The following is a 21,619-nucleotide window of genomic DNA, read 5'->3' on the forward strand; positions in this document are numbered from 1 at the left end:
AAGGGTTTTTAGAATTAATGGGACAAATAATGGTTACAATTATTTGTTCTATTTTATAAAGTTTGCTTTACAGGCAAAGGCTGTTAATAAGCCACCATTTGAAAATAAAATAAGTTAAAGGCTCTGAAGTGGTTCCACTTTCATTAAAAATTCTTTTTGACTCTTCTCAGCAAATTTTAACTTTCAACTCTTATCAGTCATTAAACTCGCCGTCGGTAACCGCTGCGTATACGCAATATGAATGCGTATACGTACAGTGTGTGTGTGTGCAATTTGCGGATATATATATGTATGTGTTATACATATGTGGGTGGAAAAGGAGGAAGAAGAAAGAGAGAGGGAGAAGGGATTGCAATTAGAACTTGGAACGGTAATAAAACCATATTAAGTGCTGCTGTGTCGTTGACCAAATCAAATGGAAAATAACACACATTTGAAAATTAGGCCTAAATAATGATGATGTTTCAGTTTGGGGGGAAATAATTAAGTTTATTATGTTGCCATAAACTTAAAGCGAATACAAGTCGGCAAGTTGACGGATTTGTTGTTGCAGTCGCTCTTTTTTTTCGTTTTCGCTGCGTATCTCTTTGCTCTCTATAAAAAAATATTTTTTCCTGTTGCTGTGTTGGTGGTCGCGTTGATGTTGTTTTTTATTTGTACGCACAATGTGCAAAATGTGCGAGACACATATACTGGTACAAATTCACGCACACGCACTTGCTCTTAACCTTGAAAAATAACACAGCATTTTGTTTTTGTTCTCGGTTTCTGACAGCTTTCTTTTTGTTTTTGGTTTCCGCCGAGTTTCGGTTTTTACTGTACTTTGTTTTTTTTTGTTCTTTGTTCTCCTACTGATAAGATTCTTATTTTCTTTCTTTCTTTTTTCCCATTTTTGCTCTTTTGGTGAGTGCGTAAGTGCGTGCTGTCGACTTTTTCGTCGTGTGCGTGAGCATACAACAAATATTGAATTTCTAGACAAATTTTATTAAGCAAATTGCTGGGAACGTATATATTTTGTTGCTATTCCATTTTTTATTTTTCTTGTTTTGGCGAAAATCTTTATTAATTTAGTTTCTCTGTGAAAATTTGGTTCACAGCTGTATTCAAAATAATAGTAACTTATGTCAAAACAAGTTATAAAAATATAAATGTGCTATATTTTTCTTATAAAGTTTACAAATTAATATAATTTGGTTAACTTTCTTAAAATCTTAATCTCAATTATGATTCTCGCAAAACACAATTTTATTATTAAAAGAGAATACTACTTTTCACTTCCCATACAAAGTTTGTTGAACTTTTGTTATAAAACCGCTTAATCAAGGATTAAGTTTATTAAGACCCATTATAAAAATTGTATTTCATAATGGGCTCTCACCACTTAAATATATACACGTATGTACATATATACAAGTATATTTATGACTTATTTCTTAGTTAATTGAGTTACCTATTTTCTTACATGCCGTGCCAGTTGAAACGCATTCGGAATTTCACAAATTGTTCCTGATTTTTATTCGGTTTAATGAACTTGAACTCTTATCAGTCAGTCAGGTTGCCATTTGTTGATATAGCCCAGAGGAGAGCTGTAATGCAACAAAAGAAGCGACACAAACAAAGTCGGTGATCTTACTCATTCGGCGTCATGTGAATTTCTTGTAGGCTTTTGAACTTGGTCGAGTTTGGCAATAAAACAGAGCAATGGAAAGTGGGTCAAAGCCCTTTATGACTTCCAGTTGCACTTCGTGGCTTGAAGGAAAACTCAAAATCATAAAACTCTATCTACTATTCTATTCTACTATCATGATTATTTTTTTTAAATAATGTTATCCATACTGTCAAAGAAAATTCCCTTTATTGGCTTCAAAAGGTTTTATCTCCACTTTACTCAAATTTTATACATTTATTTTTTACCTGTGAAAAAATGTGGACCGATCCAATTTGGTTTTAACATGACATGCCTAAAAGTATGCACATACTTTTTTTGTTTTTTTTTTCTTATAATTAAGAACTTTGGTTTTAACATACATATATTCCAATTTCTACAGAGTTTCATATATTGATTTAACTGATATTCATAAAATCATGGAAATGTAGCACACTTAGCGTTAAATCGGGAGAACCCCTTAATGCGTGTCAATTTTACATTTTTAAAAAGGTGTTTTATAAAATGAATCAAATTTACCTTATTTATTTGAGAGATCAGGTGTTCACCGAAAAATCAATTCCTACATAAATATTGTTCTCGCAGTGTTAAAAACGCCTCCCGTTTGAGCACACACATTTCCATTACACATTTATCACAATTATTTTAAAGAAGTATTCCACGTTTTCAAATCTTTTACTAATATTTTAATCATGATTTCCTCCATGCTGGATACGCCTATTGCCTCCATCTACGACATGATGGTGGAGCGCCATCTTAAGCTGCGCCGTGAATCAGAATTAAAGGAGGCCGGGAAAGGTACTAGTAAGTTGACGCGCAGACTAAAAGAAGAACGTTCAATCGCCGAGGAGAAGAAGGCACCCATTAAATCCAAGTCCAACCAGATGAAGATGCCCTCATTATATAGGCGGGAATGCGACTCTCCACCACCGGCAAACGCGATCACTGCTGCACACCTGACCAAAAAACAGACTGCCTTGATGGTTCAGCCGCCGTCGGAGAAAGAAGTGATTAAGAAACTGGTCGAGAAGATTTCGAAGGGGCGCGTCAGGTCCAAGCCCGAATCCAGTGACCCAAAGTCAAGCAAGACGAAGCTGGTGGTCAGTGGTCGGCGTAGGAAGATGGTGGCCCAAAGATCACTTTCCAGCAAACAGAAGCTGGCCAAATCGAACTCCTCTCAGATGAAGAGCTTGCCCCTTTCTCCAAGAAACGAAGAACGTGGCCCGAAGGATGTAAAGCCGCAGGCCAAAACGCCAAAGATGAAAACGTCAAAGACTTCGGAGAAGAAGACGCGTCTACAAGTGCACAGCTCCAAGGTATTAGATCCCTCCGGCAAGGCAACAGGATCTCGTACTAATCGCTGGCGTGTCTAAAACTACTTGAAATGATTGGCTAATATGTATATGGAACGTAGTCCTTGTTCCATTGCTATTACATAAATTTACACTTAGTAATCGAAGGATTAAAGCAGGGATCTCTTACGTGAAGAACTTCACTTATCTCACATGAAGGCGATCAAAATTGTGAATGTGCTTCCGTATAGCTTTATCTAGTTTATATAAATAAATAAGAGAATACCAGCTTATATGGTTAAACTAAATTCATTTCCTGAAAAAGCAAATATGTATCATTTAAAGTAAATAAAATTAAATAATTAACGACACAATATAAATCTGAAAGAACCTGCTAAAGGGATGCTAAAATTTTATTTTCATATTGATGCAATAATTAAAACAATATTTTTTTTTATTTTTATTTATTTGGTTTAGTAATAAATTAGAATTTCCATTACTGCAGCTTAACATTTGGTTTCTTATTCTTGTATGTTCTGTTATTAAGCCTAACTTGTGACACAAATTTTAAGACAATTTTGCGACGGCCCAAAATAATTTGACAAGAATTAGTTTTTAGTGTGGGATTAACCAACTTTTAAATTTGCATAGCTTAGATCTAAATTTTGTTACTTAAATATTCTGGTTTAATTTAACTTCCGATTCAATTCGCACAAGTTCTTGTTTTTCCTTTTCCTTTAGCTTTTGTTTTGTTTATCTTTGCTCTGTTAATTTAAAATGCAACTACTACTGACTAACAATACTTGGCCATATATATAGTACATATATATAGTGTATATAGAGTATGCAATTATTGGTTTTAATCTTGCCTTGAAATTTCTGTTTTCTGTTTTTTGTATTGGTATCGGTATCGTCTGTAAACGGGCGCCAAAAATGGGTACGGGTAAAGAGTTAGGAGGAGTTATACAAAATAACGAAAACATTGCTCACAATTGTTTCGATTGGTTTTACAAAAATATTGTACACAATAAATATTTTGTATAATCGTTTTTATCAAATTTCCTCTAGCCAAGGACTGGCAATTATATCATAGTTCAATATTAACCATATACTCTGCAGTTTGCCAGTTTTGCGCTTGCTTGACATATAAATGAATTTTCTAAAACAAAAATTCAGGGCGCTCTCGCTTGATTTGTTTCTGTTTTTGGTATGTTGTGAGATATAAAATACTTGAGAAATTTGTAGATACATTTGTATAAAGCAAAGCCAAGCAAACAGGTGCTGCACGTAAATGCCGTGGTAAAAACAAAAACAATTGCTCTAATCTAACTAAAATGCAGCTACTTACGATTTAAATTACACTGCGCTATTCTTACAGTTAAAACATAATCATAAATATGTATAAATGACAAATTGGTTTTGTGTCCTCCAATTCTCTTATGTGTTGGGTTTGTGACTAAATTTTAGGTGAATTTTAAATTCAATTTCAGAATTTTTGGTGGCTTTGCTCTTGGCCCAAGACATTGCTTTGGGTGTTTTGCTAGCTTGTCGAAGACAATTGGATTGGATTAATTTTACTTGCACAACATGTTGCCTAATTTATTTAACTGCTAGCGTACAATGATTTCAGCCAAAGTTCTTTCAGTCTGAAAAACAAAAAATATTTGAGTAAAACGGGTTAACGACAAACTTATGTTGTTCTACAGAGAAGCAACCAAAATACAAATTAGTCAAACATAAAAAGTGTTAGTTGAAAGCGAATCAGTACTTTCTACATAGGTAAATACAAAATAAAAATTACTTACAAAAATAAATAAGTTTGTGATTTTGTGTGGTGCCTCAGGAATTAGTTTCACTATTCCTCTCTCTCTCTCTGAATATTTAAATTTTGTTTAGCGGATAGACCAAAAAGATTTTTAATACAATTTCATTCAGTTTCTTAAAAGCATTCAATAAAATGTGCTGGCCTTGAGTTTGTTCTACGGAATACAAAACTTATCTCTAAAGAAATGTTAACTCTGGTTGAGAAAGATGTCGGCATTCAATAGTAAAGCTTGTATTTAAATATTTGAATTTTCAACAATTATCTCATCAGTCAGTGCCAGAGAAAACATTTCTTAAACAGAGAAAAAAACATGCAAAAATTTTTGGGGTTTGTGTATTGCTAACTAAGAGATCAGTAACAAATGCCCGCTGGTGCAGTGCGTTTCAAAACTTTCAGACAGTTTAATCATACTTTCAAATCTGACCACTCTTCTCATTTAAAAGTTATTCGAAATTAAAGTTCACTTCTTGTGTGTGGTAATTTCAAGAAGAAATTTAATTACCAAATGCAAAGATATACAATCGAATGATAACATAAACATGGTGGAAACAAAAGGAACATAAAAATGCTGATTAAATATTTAAATAAGAAAATAGGAATAGGAAATAGGTTTCAGAAAAAAATCTGTCTTTATCCTTACTTCTCTACAACTGCCCTGCATTATGAAACGCACTGCGTGTATACATGTGTGTGGTTGTGAGTGTTAAAGTTACAATTAGTTATCGCTTGTTGTTTGCTGAAGTCACTGCTCACTGCTGTTATTCACCGTCTAATGAGATGCTTAGAATTCTGTGTGCACCGCCATCGACATCGACTCAATGCTCTTACGCAGCTGGCCATCGTTGTAGATCTTTTCGCAGACAATGCTCACCTTTTTCAGTAGCTCGATGGCAGTTTGCAGCACCTGTTGCCACTTGTGGAGCTCGTTTTCATGCGCCATCTCCTGGTCGCGCAGCATTTGTAGCCATTCCTGATTCGTGCTCGGAAGCTCACTGAAATGGGGAATCGTCCATTTAAATATTATTAAGTCAGCTATGAATACGAGTATAGACCTACCTCAAGGCCGCCAAACTGGGCAGGCGGGCCCGCCGATTGAGATCCACGTCAATCCGTTCCTCCAGCTTCCAGAGCTTAAGTAATAATATCACATTTAATGCCAGCATCAAGCATAGCAATAGTATAACCAACAACCACAAGCCCTTGTGTCTGAATCTGTGACCCTGTGGCCCGTGTCCCGTCGCCAGTGCCTGGCCGTCGCCGCCGCCCAGGTGCAACTGCTGCTGCTGGTGGTGCTGCTTGTGCGGCTGCAGGTGGTGCTGGTGGTGGAGCTGCTGTTGTTTGCCGCCCTCGAGCAGCAGCGGGTGACCGGCGGAGGCGCCGACTGCTGCACCAGCGACGCCGCCCGTGGACAGCATTTGGGCCTCCAAAGTATCTCCGGCTGGGGCCGGGCCGACTACCTCCTCCAGAGGGCGAATTTGCGTGGCAGTACCTGCGGAGAAACGGGGACGAGCGTCGAGAGGAATGGCAAATGGCACGGTTAGAAATCAAACCATTCGAACGGAAAAATCGAAATAAACAAAAGCAAGAGACGGTGCAGGCAACATAATCACAACATTAAGAGTACAACAGAATATCGATAGCTAATAAATAAATCAAACTGAAATAATAAAGCAAGTGGGTTATGTTCATGAAAGGCTAGCAATTGTCTCAAGATTCCATAGTTTGAAAGAAATGCAAAGAATTATACAAGACTTGTCAAGGCGAAAAAAGTTAGCAATACCAGTAGATAAATTTTTATAAACAGAAGAACGTTTCCCAGGAAACAAAATTCTAACGAATAATTTATTAATCGCCATAATTAATTTTTATAAATTCCCTTTGATTGATTATTTAGAATTTGAGCAATGCACAATGAATTTCCGAATTAGCTGAAGCTTGAATGAACTTATGAAAGAAACTGGTCATATTTATGATGCCACAGTTTAAAAAATGACGAAGTCTTATCGAGGCTTGATAAAGCAATTAAAAGTAATCATTACAAGTAGAACAAATAATTCGATTAATAAAAGGAAGCATTCCAAAAAGAAGTTAAATTCATGGGTTTATGAATCGCTACTTGGTCATATCAGCTATAGATCATAAATCTTTGAGACTGCCTAATAAATTGATAACTATTATATTGAACTTTGATACCTAAATCCCATGTAAACTTTTAATTATTAAACGGATACGCTGTTTTTAATGAAGCTTTATCTTTTAAAAAACAAGTACTAAATAATATTATATTTAGCTGAACAAATAGATTTTGACTTCAATTATAGCTCTGCCTCTTGCTTTAAAGGTGCCATTATTTCTTGTCTGCTTTTGCGTGTTAGATAAGTAACGAAACCTAATATCTTTAACTGATAAGCTAACAACCGTTTTAACTCCTGTCCAAGTAAAAGGCTCAGATAAATGGTACCCAAAACAAATTCAGATTTGTATAAACAAAATTTAGAGTTTACAGGTGCAAATCTGATTAGATTAACAAATACAACCGATTAAACGATCGCTTCTTTCAAAAACCCTTGCCAAGTATTTTAAAATTTGATGTATATGTATCTGGGCCAAGCCAAGTTCCCCCGTGCCAATTGCTGAGCTAAAAGGATCAAATTACTCAAGCTGTACCTCTGCTCGACGGAAGTATAGCCTTACGGTGATGCCAATGAGGATGCTGATGGTGATGGGATAGCGGAGGCTGATGATGGTGCGAGTGCCTGGGATCGTGGTGATGATGCTGGCTACCGTGGTGATGGTGGTGATGATGGTGCATGTGCAGATGCTGGTGCTGATGATGCTCGTTCTGCTGATGACGCGTCTCTTGAATGCTGTCATTGTCCGTACTGGTCGCTGTGTGGAGAGCACCTGTTGTGGTGGTCGATGTTGAGGTGGCGGATTGTTGATTCATGCCTGAGATGTATGTTGGTTGTAGCTGGTTGTGGCTTTTGGTTTTTAACATGTTGTTGATGTTTAGTTGTGGACATGCGTGCGTTTTTTTGTATGGTTAGAAGAAGCAATGGCAATTGGCATTGGCAGTTATCGAATTTGAATTCTGATTGAGTAATTCCATTACAAGATTAGAGAGAAATTGCTTTGCTTTGTTGCTGTATTTGTTGTTCTTGTTGTTGTGGTTGTTGCATTGTAGTTAATTGGTTACAGTGGCCTAAGTTGCGATGCTTACCTCTCCTCGGTCTGCGACCCTTTCCCTTGGCAGGTGGAATGCAGGTCTCGCTCTGAAGCGCATGCAACTGTGCTCCGAAGAAGTCCTCCAGGCCTGCCCACGTATTCTTCTCGATGAAGCCCTTGACAACGCCCCAGACCGACTTCTTGTACTTGATCTGGGTATGAATCGACAGCATAGTGTGATCATCAACAGTTCTAAAAAATTGAATCCAAATAGCCAATTAGAAAAGTTCACGAGGAGATGACAAAGTGACACCTATGCATTTATTATCAAGGAGCTCTTGTCATCGCCGATTCTAGGAAGGATGACTCACCTGGCCAGGCAGAAGTGTATGAGCACGCTGAAACTGTCCGCGTATGGAATGCCTGCATTAAGACTATTTACGTCTATGGAATACAGTTCACCCGGCTTGCTGCATTCCCTTTGCGTCTGGTACTCGGTTACCTAAGGGGGAATCAATACGTGCATTTGGCAGTCAGTTTATTTGTTCGTTTCCATTTCAAACACCGATGCACATTCACCTTTGAGGTCTTGGGTCCCACAGAGGCGGCCAATTGAACGGTGACGTTTACGGTGCGCACTTGAAGACCCTCCTCGTTCTTGGTCCATTCGCCCAATACCAGATCCGTTGACTTGCGCGTGGCGTGGAAGTCAGTAATAAATTTCGACTTGCTGAACAGCAAATTGAACAAGGTGTCCACGTTGATGGGCAGAATGGTATGGACGATCTGGCGACCCTCATGTGTCGAGGTGCACTCTGTAGTGGGCACAAATCTAAGCAGAACATGAAATGGAAATTTATATAATAAATATCTTTGAACTAGTCATTTGTTTTTACATGCAACTTACGGCAAATTATTCTCTTCGGAATCCGACGAGTCAGAGACATCTGTGGGCACACTCTCGGCAGCATTTTTGCAATCATCGCGTTGTCGATGAGTTTTTCCCATTTTGCGTTTGGTTTCCAGCTTAGATTCTGTGGCTGGAACCGCGGAAGTGGCAGTGGCCAAGGATGAGGAGGCTGCCGCTGCTGCAACGGCGGCCGAGTTTGAAGTCGTGCTGACCTTCTTCTCCACACTCTTCTTGTCGCCGCCACTGCCGCTAGCTGGAGCCGTATTGGAACCCGATAGCGATCCCGATCCAGAGCCAGAGCCCGTAAGGTTGGCAATGGTGGAAGAGGAGGCTGTGGTGGAGCCGGCGGTGCTGCTGCTGCTGGCGGTGGGAGCGCCCATGGTGACGCTCACCGAAAGCTCCGTCGGCTTTACGGAGCTGAGGATCAGCTCCTTTGCATTCTGCTTCATCTTCTTGTTCAGTTTGCGCGAGCTCTCCCTGGTCTTATTGTTATCCGATCCGCTGGCCGAGGCGTTGGCCGAGGATTTGGAGGAGTTGAAGAAGTATTTCGTTTTGGACTTGCGTGGAGCAGAGGCTCGAACGCCGCCGCCGCTGCTGGCGCTGCTGTTGCCGCTCTGGGGCAGCTGGGGATTCGACTGGTTGGATTGGTTCGACTGCTGCGACTGGCGCTGCGACTGGCTATCCTCATCGATGGCCGTATGGAAGTCAAAGTCTGTCTCGTTGTCGTTGTCCACCGTGGGATCTATGTAGTCCTCGTCGTCGGTGGTCAGGCCCAGCTCCTCGCCGTAGCAGGTGTGCACATGCTTCCAAATCTCTTGCGGCGAGAACTGTTTGTTCATCAGCGTGTTCTGCCAGACGCGAAAGAGCATCAAGAAGCTTTTGTCGCGAGAAGTGAACGTGGCAAAGAAGTACTTGTCCTTGCCGCTAGCTATTGAAATGGCATTGGGTATCACCAGAGCTGTCTTCTCCTTGGTTATGGCCGTCACATCCTTCCACTTAATGCTCACGTAGGTCTCCCAGCTGAAGATGTTCGCATGGAAGCAGACGTAGTTCTGCGACACATACAGGCGGCCCTGGACCAGAATGTCGCGTTGCAGGGCACACGAGTAGTCTGCGGAAGAAGATAATCACTTGAGTAAATTGCTTCAATTAGGGTTTATTTCATCAGCGGGCATTCATTAATGTTTACACGTCATTTAGTTTATCGAATGTGACAAGTAACATTTTAGAGTTTAACTAAAACTAAAATATAGTTTTATTAACTGAAGGTCCCTTTCTTAAATTTTCAAAACAATTTTTTTAAAATTTCATTTCAGATTTATTGACTTACGACATGAATAGTAAAACTACTTTTTCAAAAATATTAAATGATTTTTAGTCAATTTTATTGCTCATTATTGCCTAAATGGTGCAGTGAACAGACTTACTCGTGAATCATAAATATTTAGAGAATTAATGGGTTACCTAATAAGAATTATATTTCTTAATTTCACTCTTTCTCTACGTGATTGGGTTTATAGATTTATTAAAATTAATATTTATCAAATCAATAAGCTTATCGGAGTGACTAATGTTATTATTGTCGGCTGTTCTCCCCTACTCACCCACAATCAGGCGCTCATCGTTGGGCACGTCCTTGAAGAGCTTCTTGAAGTCCTCGGCCCGTGACTTGTAGTTAGGATAGATAACGTTGTACCAGGACTTCTTCTTGGCCCGCTCCGAAAGCCGCGATGGCTTGGCCGGCTTCTCGTTGGAGGTGGAGCTGCTGCTGGTCACCTGTTGATCCCGGTCGACGCGCAGCAGGCTCAGCTCGTGCTGGGTGAGATCGCTCAGCCGGTGCTGTGAGACGTCCTGCTGAGAGACAAGCGAGAGGGAGAGTTGATCAAACACCATGAGGATTTCCATTTGTTGCGGACTGCGGTGGCGTGAACAAACATTTTAGCTCTAAATTGTTAGCACCAGCAGCTCGATATCGTTGCCTTTGACTTTTTTTGGCCACCTGTTCGTACCAGCGATGTGTTTGTTAACTTTTTTTTCGGGTGAGTCACGCCTTTTCGTAGGAAAGTCTCTTTGGCCAGGTGTTTGGTTTTACTTCTTATCACACCACACGCTTGTCGTTCGTTTACGACCCCCAATTATTTACACAAAGTTCGCTGCAATGCTCGTTATTAGTTTGTTGTTTTTTTTGGTATTCGCATTTGGTTGGTGAGACGCTTCGTCGCTTATTGAAGTCTAATTTGCCATTGCCAGCCGGGCGAACGTCAATGGAGGAGCTCCGCACACGAAACGTTATCAATAATGGATGAATAGAAAAAGCTTGGGCCCGAAAAAATTTATGTCGCGAGCTTTCGCATTGAAGGGTGATTCTAATCAGCTGCCCCTCGAAGGGTGAGAGGGTTATTAAATACTCACATATGCTTCTTATCAGCCAGAGATTAAATCGAGCTTTCAGATGGCCACTATGAGGCCATTAATCCCAATAGCCCATGCCTATCTGTCGTCCCAACTATCTATCTATTCAGCATTCTGTATGTCAATCGCCTGATCGATTGATCGCTCGTTCGAGTGTATTTAATTTGATTTGAACACTTAGCTGCGGCAATTTCACACCTTTTCGGGGTGTGTGTTGTGGCTAATGGTTAAAATCAACAAACTGCGGATTTGGAAACCTTGCCTAGCTTTTCCTCAGAAATAATTTTGTTGACTAGCCCTTCCTAATCATACAGATATGAAAACGGGTTGGAAATTTATTCGTTTGCACTTGAAATGTTTTTGTGAAGAAATCATCTTTATAGCAATGAGCAATGATCAACACCAGCAAATAGTAAATCGGAAAAACTAACCATCACAGGTTATCAATTCGAGTACATGAACTTTTCAACAATTGAATTCCAAAAAAGACTGTTTTTAAATAATATATAATAATCGCATTTGAAAAACTATAATTAAATTGGTAAACCCCTTAAAATTGTATTGATAGAATAACGCTATTTATTGTCTATTCAATCAAAATATTAAAAATATTCACAGGCACAAAAGTCACTCCCTACTTTGTTCGAACCCTCGAATACCTACCTCAAACACTTAATTTTGGACCCATAAAAATAAGGTATATTGCGAAAATCAATTAAATTACCCATAAGTGACGTGATTTTTTAAATTTATACATTTGATCAGGAATACGTAACGAAATAGGTTTAACGAACGCATTAACTTGATTTGTAATGTCATTGGTTATAGATCTTTTGAAATATCATGCTAACAGGTCCCAAATAAAATGTCGTCACCACAAAAAGCGTTGTGGTCTATATCGCAAAACTTTTAACGATAATATAGTCTAGAAAAAGTGCGACATTTTAATCAAAAATTTGTGCTATTCATATCTCATTGTTACTAAAAGACTAACCCAACGATCACGTTATGACACATTCCCTAAAAAACGTGATGAAAATATTCTAAGAAAATTGCTTAGATAATTAGCGATAGGCATCTGATTAAAAAGATATGTTTTTGTCATATAATATTTTGTGTGCCACCCAATGATCTGCTGGTTGATTCTATCCGATGGCAATCTTTTACTCACCTCATCGTGACCGCTGCTGGATAGCTTCGCCTGGCTGGCCTTGCCCTTCGAGCTGGTGGAGTTCTTCCGGCTGGAGGGACTGTCGGTGCCGGAGCCACCAGGAGCAGTAAATCCGTTGGAGTCGACGCTCTGCGACTGCTGTGACTGCTCCCGGTTCGTCTCGCTGGACACAATATTTATGCTTGGCGTGGCTCCTGGCGCTGCTGTGTTGTTGCTGGCGATGGAACTGGAGCCAGGACTAGTGGAAGTGGCGGCCTGGTTTAAACTAAGATTGCTGCCGTTGGACTCATTGGCACCTGGGACTCCGGCTGGTGGCGATCCGCCGACTGTTGTGGAAGCGTTCTGTTTGGAGGACGTCGATATGGAAATGCTGCTCTGTTCGAGACTGCCAGCTGCTTCCTGAATGGTCAGGAGTTTGTTGCTCAAACTGCTGTTTGTGGTGCTCGTGATCGTGATCTCCTCGGTGATCGAATCGCGCCTGTAATGGTAAGGGGGTACATTTTAAAACCAACTCAACTGGATCCTCCAACAACATCTACTTTGATTAAATGGAAAAACTCTTGAACTAGGCATGCAAATTTGGAAGGAATGAAGAATTCTCTTACGGAATTGGACCAAGGCCTTGCTGGAGAGTTTCCGGAGCACTGATCCCACCTACCTGTCGCCACCATTGCTACCAGCTATCGGCTCCGCCTGCTCCTCCACCGGCTGCGATTGCTGCTGGGGATTCTGGGTATTCTCTGGATTATCCTGCGCCTGCTGGCACTGTGACGGCGATTGTGACTGTGGCTGGAGCTGGGATTGTGTCTGTAACTGTGACTGGAGCTGATCGGGCTGGGTGTTCTCGGGTATCATGTTGGCATTGGCAGGGGTCTTACTAATGCTTGGACTTTCGGCAGTCGTACCGGATATGGTTACACTTGATGTTGTTGGGTTGTTTATATCATTATCTTTAATCCTACAATAAAATGCATATATAAACAAATCAAAAGAACAAATGCCAAAAGAAAACACATGCCCAAGACGACGAAACAACAGGAGCAACTAAATAAATCTTATATATCCAACAAAATACTTAGGATCATTAAAACCACAGGAAAGGAGATTGGGGAAGGTCAGAAATGACAATTTAAAAACTATTTGTAAAATATTATTAAAGTTTTAATTGGATGATCTAGGCAGGCCTCTACAAATTAACATTTTCCCACAACAATTGAGTATAAACTATTTGACTGGTTCAATTTAGAGCAATGGTTTTAGTGAAAGATAATACCCAGAGTTTTATTACAATTGCAATATATCTATGAAATGAGGCTAGGATAAAAAAATTGGTATCCAAAGAAGTCGATCTAAGACCATCACATATTAAAACCCATGTTCAATTAGCAACAAATATATCAACCTACTTGAAATATCAAGAAAATCATAGCAACTAGATTATAATGCATTATAGAAATTTGTTCCAAGTAAATCAGATAAAGAATCAACGACAGGTGGCTCCACTTCAATTTATAACCACCCATATTATTAATTATATCAAGTTGATAAAGGTTAATATGTTCTTTCAAAGTTAAACAGGTCTAGAATATTTTTTTCGTTGGTGCATAAATATAGGAAGGAATATTGCAAAAATTTAAAAACTTTAAGAATTAGTTACAAATACAACTTTATGACATATTTTACGTTTATAAATAATAGTTCAACTTTATTCTGAGTTTAAATTTTATGTAATATACTTAAGGACGAACTGTAGAAAAACGTACTATATATTTTAAACTATCACAGTTACTTTATATATTATAAGTAGTTTCCAACCAACTTGATGTGATATCAAAGTCTTTGTATACGGCTGCCATTATAAACCATTTTCAAGAGTTCAACGGCTAATCCTGGCAACGCTTCTGGCAATTCACAAAGAACCATTATTGTTTCCGCAACAGCAATTAGTCACCGCTTTTGATAAGGGGTCCCCTGATGGTTAATGGGAAGTCCTATCGACAACTGTCAATTGGCTTGTTAGGAAGACATTGCCGCCTTAACTGATCGGCGGTGGCCTAAGTAATTTCGCTTAAAATTAATTTCTTTTAATTGTTTGCCCCGACGATAGCACACAATCACCCACACAAAATAAAAACGGATAGTTTTCGAGGCCCTTGAGAGAGCTAAGATCTTTCCATACCAGACGACCCGTTGTTTCCGACTTTTTCGCAACGTTCGCCGCAACATTTTTGACGCGTGTATATATATTATTTTCAATTAGACGTGCTCTCGCCTCAGTGAGCTGCGACGGAATGGTGTACCAATTGCCATTAAACGATTGTAATCAATTCTATTGTGCACTACTCTTCTACCCGGTGTGGGCGTGTATGTGTTGTGCCACACAATTGTTATTATTTTGAATATATATATTCTTATATTCGAATACTAGCAGCCACTCTGTTTGGCACTGATAAGAACGATAAGATATTCCCAGCTTTGAGATAAAGCGTTTAACGGTCAGGGAAAAGCACTATTCCTATGTATTTGTTCAAACAAAGGCTAAAACGATTTAACCCAGTTTCTTTATCTGAGTTAGGACTGAAAACAGTTTAACATATTAATTTTTTTTGCTAAATTCGTACACCATTTTTTAGCAAAACATCTGTTTATTAAAGAACGACTGCACTCGGAAACTATAAAATAATATACATATATGCAAATTACGCCATGAGAAAATCAGCTTTATGACTTTTTAAGCTTTTTAAGTTCCCGAGTACTTTGGAAGAAGTTGTAATACAACTGAATTTTGATAATCGCCATAAAGATAATAAGCCTTATCCAACATTTTTACATCAAGGGCAAAAAAGTCTAGTGCCTGCTTCTTAATATATAAATACGAGTTTCCGCTTCTCTCACTAATCGTTCAAATGTATAAATATCGACCCCCAAGGGTCTGTGAAATTCAACTCAAACCTGCTTATCACACAGTTGAGTTCAAGTTCATGAAAAATATACATATTTGATAGGTTGAAAAGCATTCGAAACACATTGCGAATCTGGTAAACAAAAATGAGTGGAGTACAAACGACGATTCGTCCTCATTAAATGACTACGTATTTATAATTGCTAAGAGTTAAACGTGTGAAAGATCAGAGATAATGTAATGGCTTATAATTTGTATATAGAATTTATATTATGTGCTTATGAGATCAGAAGTTGTGTCGTCTATCTGAGATAAGACTAACAAAGTTCTTGGCTTAACCAATGGATTTTAGCTTTTAAGAATGAAATAACTCATTAAAAAGTATTTCATCCACACACGATAACAAACTTGGAAAATTCTGTGGTTGATACTTATATGCATACATTAAAGAAACATGCCCATATATTTCCGTAACCCCCAGGAAACAATTTGCAACAACGGCGTTTGGATAATGTCTACACATACCCCCTTAATTGACGTTGTTTGCTGAGAAAGATATCTGCGAAAGTGGGAAACATCAGAGATAAATTACTCGTGATTCAATGCTATTTATAGTTTCAACAAACGTCATTTTCGTTAATTAAGAAAGATAATATATGTACTAGGCATCTTTTCGGAGGGTGGATACGTCAATTAGCGCTGGTTGGCAAAATAAAAATAGGCTTTTGTTTATAGTTTAAGCACAACAAACCATAAATTTGTTTGATTTACTCGGATCATTTCCAGGAATTTTCGAATAAAGTATACATTTTGTTATGCAACTTATTACCTACTTTCTATTGTTTTATAAAATGACTGAACAAAACTTAGTGCAACTTTATAAAAGGCTTGCTAATCAATGGGAAATATCTTTCTAAATTCTACGCAATTACTGATATACTGTGTATCAATTATTTGTACGGACTGCAAATTATCATTGCGAATGAAATTGCACAGCCTGAATAATAGATATTTCTCCGTCGTAGGGGCGGTAACCCCCTTGAACTTTGGCCTTTGGGGGTCACAAAGTGCTCCATTAGTCATGGGAGCCGGATTTCAAATGCATTTCCGACATGAAAGGCCACTGGCCATAAAACTAACTAGCGCATTACCTGCTCAAGAAAACCACTTTAGCCAGAGTTCGTAATTGTTCTATTACCAACATAGAAACCACTAAACCACTTAAACTCGGAGAAAAATCAATAGTGAAGAGCGAAAAAGTATTACATTTTCTTTCGCTTGGCTTTCTTTGGTTCCACATTCAGTGTTTTCCTCGGCGGCTTCTTTATTTCCTCCCTCGGCATTGGTTTGCTGTTTGTATTGTTCAACCAAAATCTATGTCATCGCTGAAAAACAGCCGAAAAAGTGGCCAAAAGTGGCAAAGACCAGAATCGGTCACCGCGAAAAACTGATGACGAAACGTAAACACAGCAGAAATAATTTGTATTTTTAGCACTGTTTGTCGAAATGTCATTAATTTATGAACTATCCCACACAGTCTACCGTTTTGCGCTCTTAATTATTTAATTAATTTTCCATGTTCAGTGTCGCAGTTTTGTTCTTTTTGTTGATTGTCATTTGTTTGTAGGTTTGTTTAAGGCACGCGATGGCGATATATACAACTGAGAATCGAGAAACGGGAGCTCGTGCCGGGCACGTCATCCCAGCTCGACGTTCCGATTTGCACTCAAGAGCAGCCGCCGAGAGAAAGGCTATTCCCCTGGTTTTGTTTTTGCTTGGGGTTGGAAAATCGGACCGAGATATAGGAGACCACTGCATACGCTAGCCGTATTTTTCAGCCGTTTATTTACAGACCATATAAATGCCTAAAGGCCCCCAAAGACAAGGCACAAGCCGCCCACCTTAAGGCTATGCAAATGCACACCTAAAGTGGATAACCTCCTGGAGGGGCGATTCCAATTACAAATACCAGCCAAGGCTAATCGAAAATTGTTTTTCTTTTTGTTGGCTCACGAGGAAAACGCTTGAGTGCACAAAACACAAATTGTACATTTTGCTGGGTATATATAATATAAATTCAGTTGGTGGATGAGACGATAAAACTTTTGTAACAGTTGTAAAATGTGGAAATCCTTTAAAATTGCTCAATTATTGCCTTACTGAATGTAACTTATTTTTATGGCAAATTGAAAAATGATCACTGAATCAAAACTAACTTAAATGATTGGTTTAACAACTTAGTTTTGACTGCATCCAGTTAAGCCAGGAATTTTATTGTACCAATGAACTTTTTCTCAACGGCTAATAAATAAAAAGCACTTTAAAATGATGAATGAATTTGGATCTTTATGGCTTGTTGTTAGTTAAATGCGAGGTAATTTAAGAAAAGCCTTTCCACAGCGTTACATTTTCTAGGGTATCAAAGTGTGAGGAATTCTTTAATTCGAAGAACTTCCTCTTTATCTCCCCTAACTTATTTCCATTTGTTATTTATTTTCGCTTAAATTCGATAAACTTTTTTGAAAGCGGAAAACTTCCACTTGCTATTTAAATAAGAAATGGTTTGGTTTACTTGTTATCTTTTAATTTAACAATATTTCTAAATTTTGAGTTCATTCCCTAAATTAACTGATAACCACAGCAGTACGATGATAACCCAGACACATTCGCTGACTTGCTGCAGTCAAGAAGTTAAATACTCTTTGTTTACTGATTGTGTACGTAGGATTTGAATAGCCTCAAAATCGATATCCTAAAGCGCCTTACAACGACGAACCGCCCTGTACCTTTCCATTTTCCGAGGCAACTGTTGCGCAATAATCGCAAAATGCTATCAAAATGCAAGGAGTAAGAGGTGTGGGGCAATTAGACTGGGGCAACCCGTATTATCACTCTGGTGACACGAGTGGCCAGATTTGGGAGGGGTGTTAACGGGTAGATAAACTAAAACTGAAAGGAACAAAGAGGAGCTATAACAGACATGCAATATTACTAGCAACGGGTTAAACATGCAAACCAGCGGGCAATCCTACACCAGAAATGAACACGTTTAACTCTTAGGTTTCTTTTACACACAAGGAAATAAGATCAAGAATGTGTTCGAAATGTTTAAGCTAAGTAGACTTTAAAACTGTTTTTAACTTGAATTTATAGCTTTTCTATTATGGAAATTTTTAAATATGATTTATCAACTTAAACAGAAATAGCTCATAAAATGACTCATAAAATTTAAATGTCTTTGGGGTTTTTTGAAATTTAATTATTAGTTTTCTCAATAAATTTAATTAAATGTTAATGTTTTATCCCCATATTTGACTTGAAAAATGTTATTTTCAAGTAGTTTGTCAAAAAATGTATCCAAATGATTAACACAATTTATAATTACTATACAAAATTTGGAGCACAATTACAAAAATCTCAAGAGCAGATCATTGAGATATTATTTGAAAATTATTATTCTTAATGTGCTCATAATCTATTCGTACTGAGTCGGACAATAAGAATTTGTAAGTACAATTTCGAAACACTCGCCTTTTTCACCAAATTTCTTTCTGTGTAAAGCGATAAAACTTTAGATATTTCATTAGTATGTATATATGTATCTATGCATATTGGGTAGGGGGCGTGTCAACTCACATGGGCGTAACATTTAAGCTGGCGGTGCGTTTGTGCTTGCCCTGCGAGGACGAAGGACGATGGAAGAAGCTGTGGGCGGTGGCCAAGGTCTTGGGCAGAGCACCCTGGCTGGAGGACTTGCGCAGGGACACAAAGCGAGATCCTGCTCCCGATCCCGGTCCCGATCCCGATCCAGATCCTGAACACGAGGAACTCGAGGCCAGCGAGGAACTCGACGAGGAGGTGGACTTGTGCTGCTGGTGGTGCTGCTGTTGTGCCCGCTGCTGTGTGACAAAATGCATGACAACGGCACTCGCTGCCGCTCCTGTTTTCTTGCCGTCTATAATTTCTTTTCTTTTTGATTTTGTTTATCGCATCACCCCTGCTATTTGTTTATTTTATCTATTTCTTTTATGTGGCACTTGCTGACGTCTGCGGAAGTTGCTTTTTGTTAGGTTTTTGGGATCGCATATATAAGGAAAATCACTGTCACTTTTCGCTTTTCCACGGTTTTTCAGTTTGTGCAAGAGTAAATGCTGTTTTTGTAATTTAAATGAATGAGATTCTTATGTTAATTCGGGCCTTTCGTCAGCCCACCGAGCGAATTCTTCACTTTTTTTGCGCATAAAAGGTATACGTTGCGAACAGGGTTGCTAGATGTGCCGATTGCTAGACGCCGCTGTAAACAGCCGGGTGATTTTACTCCGTTACCCCATCAAAACACAGGTAAATATCGTACCTTTTAGTGCCTTAATTTTAATTATTTCCCCCTTCTCTTTTTCAGTGAATAAAATGTGTATATAAATTACGCGTAATGGTCGGGGCCATGGCAACCCAGAAATAAATATCGATATATGAAGAATATCGACATCCCAGAAAACAGCTGTTCAGGGCTACCATCTCATTCCTTTGAAAATGCATAGCGTGGTCACACTTATTACCGACAATTTTTAAATTTACATTTTAAAAATGTTTGTCGTATAATATAAAATAGGTTTCAAATCTTTAAACAAATAGATAAGCTCAATTAAATACATGATAACAGATAAGTGCTTACATCTTACATTACCTCCAGGGACTGTAATATAAATTTGGTGTTAAAAATGTTAATTTCCGCCAACAGGTTGAGTATTCCTAAAAAGACCCTGAATCCAGATAGCATTACAACCATTTTGGCAATGATAAATTTTATGAATTACAATAAAGACTTACCGAATCGAATCTTAAATTAAATATAATTTGGGCGGTTATATGACCTTTAAAAGATTTTCAAGTGAAGTTAATTTGCGATTGAAATCGCATTGCCATTTTAATTGAATAGTATTGTCGATGAGTATAAATGTTATACATAATGTTAAATGTAAGTTATCGCGACATTCACTTTAAATTTATTATTTTGTAAAAATTAATAAGTTTAACTAATACCCACAACCCGGTTGTTTTGGTCGAGAACAGAATTTAGTAGTGTCTGTTTTACCCTCGCTTAAAACAAGGCCATTATAGACACTTTCCGGGATGAGCTGGATCGCTGAAATTCCCAGTCATTTCAGCCTCCTCGGAGTCTGCAATCAGAAATACGGCGATTACCATAAATATTCTGAGGCATCTTTATGCCTCTTCAATATAGTTACATACTTCTAAAAGATATTCTAATTTTTCCTTCCTTGCTCAGTATCAGTTCAATTCTCAAAAGAATCATTTTTCCGAAGCCAAATGAATACATAAGTATAAAATATTACATTGTTAAATAAATAAATATATAGAGCTTTCCTCGGTCTTAATGGAGTTGATATTCCTCCGACTTGATTTTCTTGAAATGCGATGTTAAAGCTCATAAATAAATTCATATATTTATATTCGTTTGTAATAATAAAATTGATCCTACTCTGAACAGCAGGCGGGATACTTAGCTTTCGGTGCCTTGTTTTTTCCGGACTTTAGGGAGTGGGGAGGACAGCTAAATTGTTAAATTATTTAAAATTTTTTTAGTTATAATCTAACACACTTAAACTCACTTTCGCCTCATTATTGCACTATTAAATGTGCACAACACCTCTTCACACCTTTTTGGGTGGGTTATACTTCGACCACGCCACATGATTATCCCATCGACGACACAATGGTAGTAGTGGTTTGGATCCCTATAGACACCCACGGAAACGGAAGCCCGAGATCCTGAACTCATGATAACAATGACCACTAAAAAGACGACGATCTGACGACACATCTAAAATATAACTCGGTCTGAAAAGGCAGGCAGTTCTGAAATAAAACAAGCTTTCTTTATGGACGGCTGGTGCTAAAAAGCTTTCTTTATATTGCAGCTGATGTCAGCTATGTAACTCCCCAGTATATATTTTATGAATCTTCAACTATAACGTCAAATGAGGGAGGTGGGATTTTGAATGCCTTTTTAAATCTGAGGTTATAGCTTTACCTACGCCAGTGACATAAGCATCACGTTTTCTTTATTGGATAATAAATTTAAAAAGCAATTTTAAAATCATTTGTTTGAAATTCTTTTATTTAAAGAGTCATTAGAAAAAGCATTGCAAGTTATAAGAAAGTTAAAGAAAATATAAAGTTATTATCTGAATAGCCTACCATATTATAAAGGAAGCAGTCTTGGGCTGCTGTGCCTTGCAAATATAGGGATTCAGA

At 38.3% G+C, this 21,619-nt stretch overlaps 2 protein-coding genes across 13 annotated transcripts; one reads left to right on the forward strand and one right to left on the reverse strand.

Annotated features, from left to right (window-relative positions):
• Nucleotides 1–2,236: 2,236 nt before the first annotated feature.
• On the forward strand, nt 2,237–4,604 carry LOC108040971. The gene has a single exon (XM_017118706.2). It carries the CDS (start codon nt 2,359–2,361, stop codon nt 3,037–3,039), a length of 681 nt encoding a protein of 226 aa, XP_016974195.1. The 5' UTR covers nt 2,237–2,358; the 3' UTR covers nt 3,040–4,604.
• Nucleotides 4,495–19,789, reverse strand: LOC108040969 (protein Aster-B). 12 transcript variants are annotated; one of them, XM_017118696.2, is made up of 12 exons: nt 18,980–19,789; nt 13,100–13,399; nt 12,442–12,919; nt 10,463–10,712; nt 8,856–9,969; nt 8,528–8,780; nt 8,320–8,450; nt 8,004–8,200; nt 7,451–7,732; nt 5,840–6,272; nt 5,655–5,775; nt 4,495–4,604 (listed from the first exon to the last, which is right to left on the reverse strand). In XM_017118696.2, the coding sequence occupies exons 1-12, from the start codon at nt 19,258–19,260 to the stop codon at nt 4,569–4,571; spliced, it is 3,876 nt and encodes a 1,291-aa protein (XP_016974185.2). In that variant the 5' UTR covers nt 19,261–19,789; the 3' UTR covers nt 4,495–4,568. The 12 variants fall into 12 exon arrangements, with proteins under 12 accessions (XP_016974185.2, XP_016974183.2, XP_016974184.2 ...); XM_017118694.2 differs by lacking the exon at nt 4,495–4,604 and having other exon boundaries at nt 4,854–5,775; nt 18,980–19,637; nt 19,698–19,765; XM_017118695.2 differs by lacking the exon at nt 4,495–4,604 and having other exon boundaries at nt 4,854–5,775; nt 10,463–10,709.
• Nucleotides 19,790–21,619: the final 1,830 nt, after the last annotated feature.

The sequence above is a fragment of the Drosophila rhopaloa genome, unplaced genomic scaffold (assembly GCF_018152115.1).
Source record: "Drosophila rhopaloa isolate 14029-0021.01 unplaced genomic scaffold, ASM1815211v1 contig_2, whole genome shotgun sequence".
Classification (NCBI taxonomy): domain Eukaryota; kingdom Metazoa; phylum Arthropoda; class Insecta; order Diptera; family Drosophilidae; genus Drosophila; species Drosophila rhopaloa.

Coding starts and splice junctions, on each gene's coding strand:
- LOC108040971 (XM_017118706.2), top strand. CDS start 2,359: ATGATTTCCTCCATGCTGGATACGCCTATTGCCTCCATCTACGACATG.
- LOC108040969 (XM_017118694.2), bottom strand. CDS start 19,260: ATGCATTTTGTCACACAGCAGCGGGCACAACAGCAGCACCACCAGCAG. Junction 7,733..8,003: donor GGGTCGCAGACCGAGGAGAG/GTAAGCATCGCA, acceptor CATACATCTCAG/GCATGAATCAACAATCCGCC. Junction 6,273..7,450: donor TATACTTCCGTCGAGCAGAG/GTACAGCTTGAG, acceptor GTTTCTCCGCAG/GTACTGCCACGCAAATTCGC.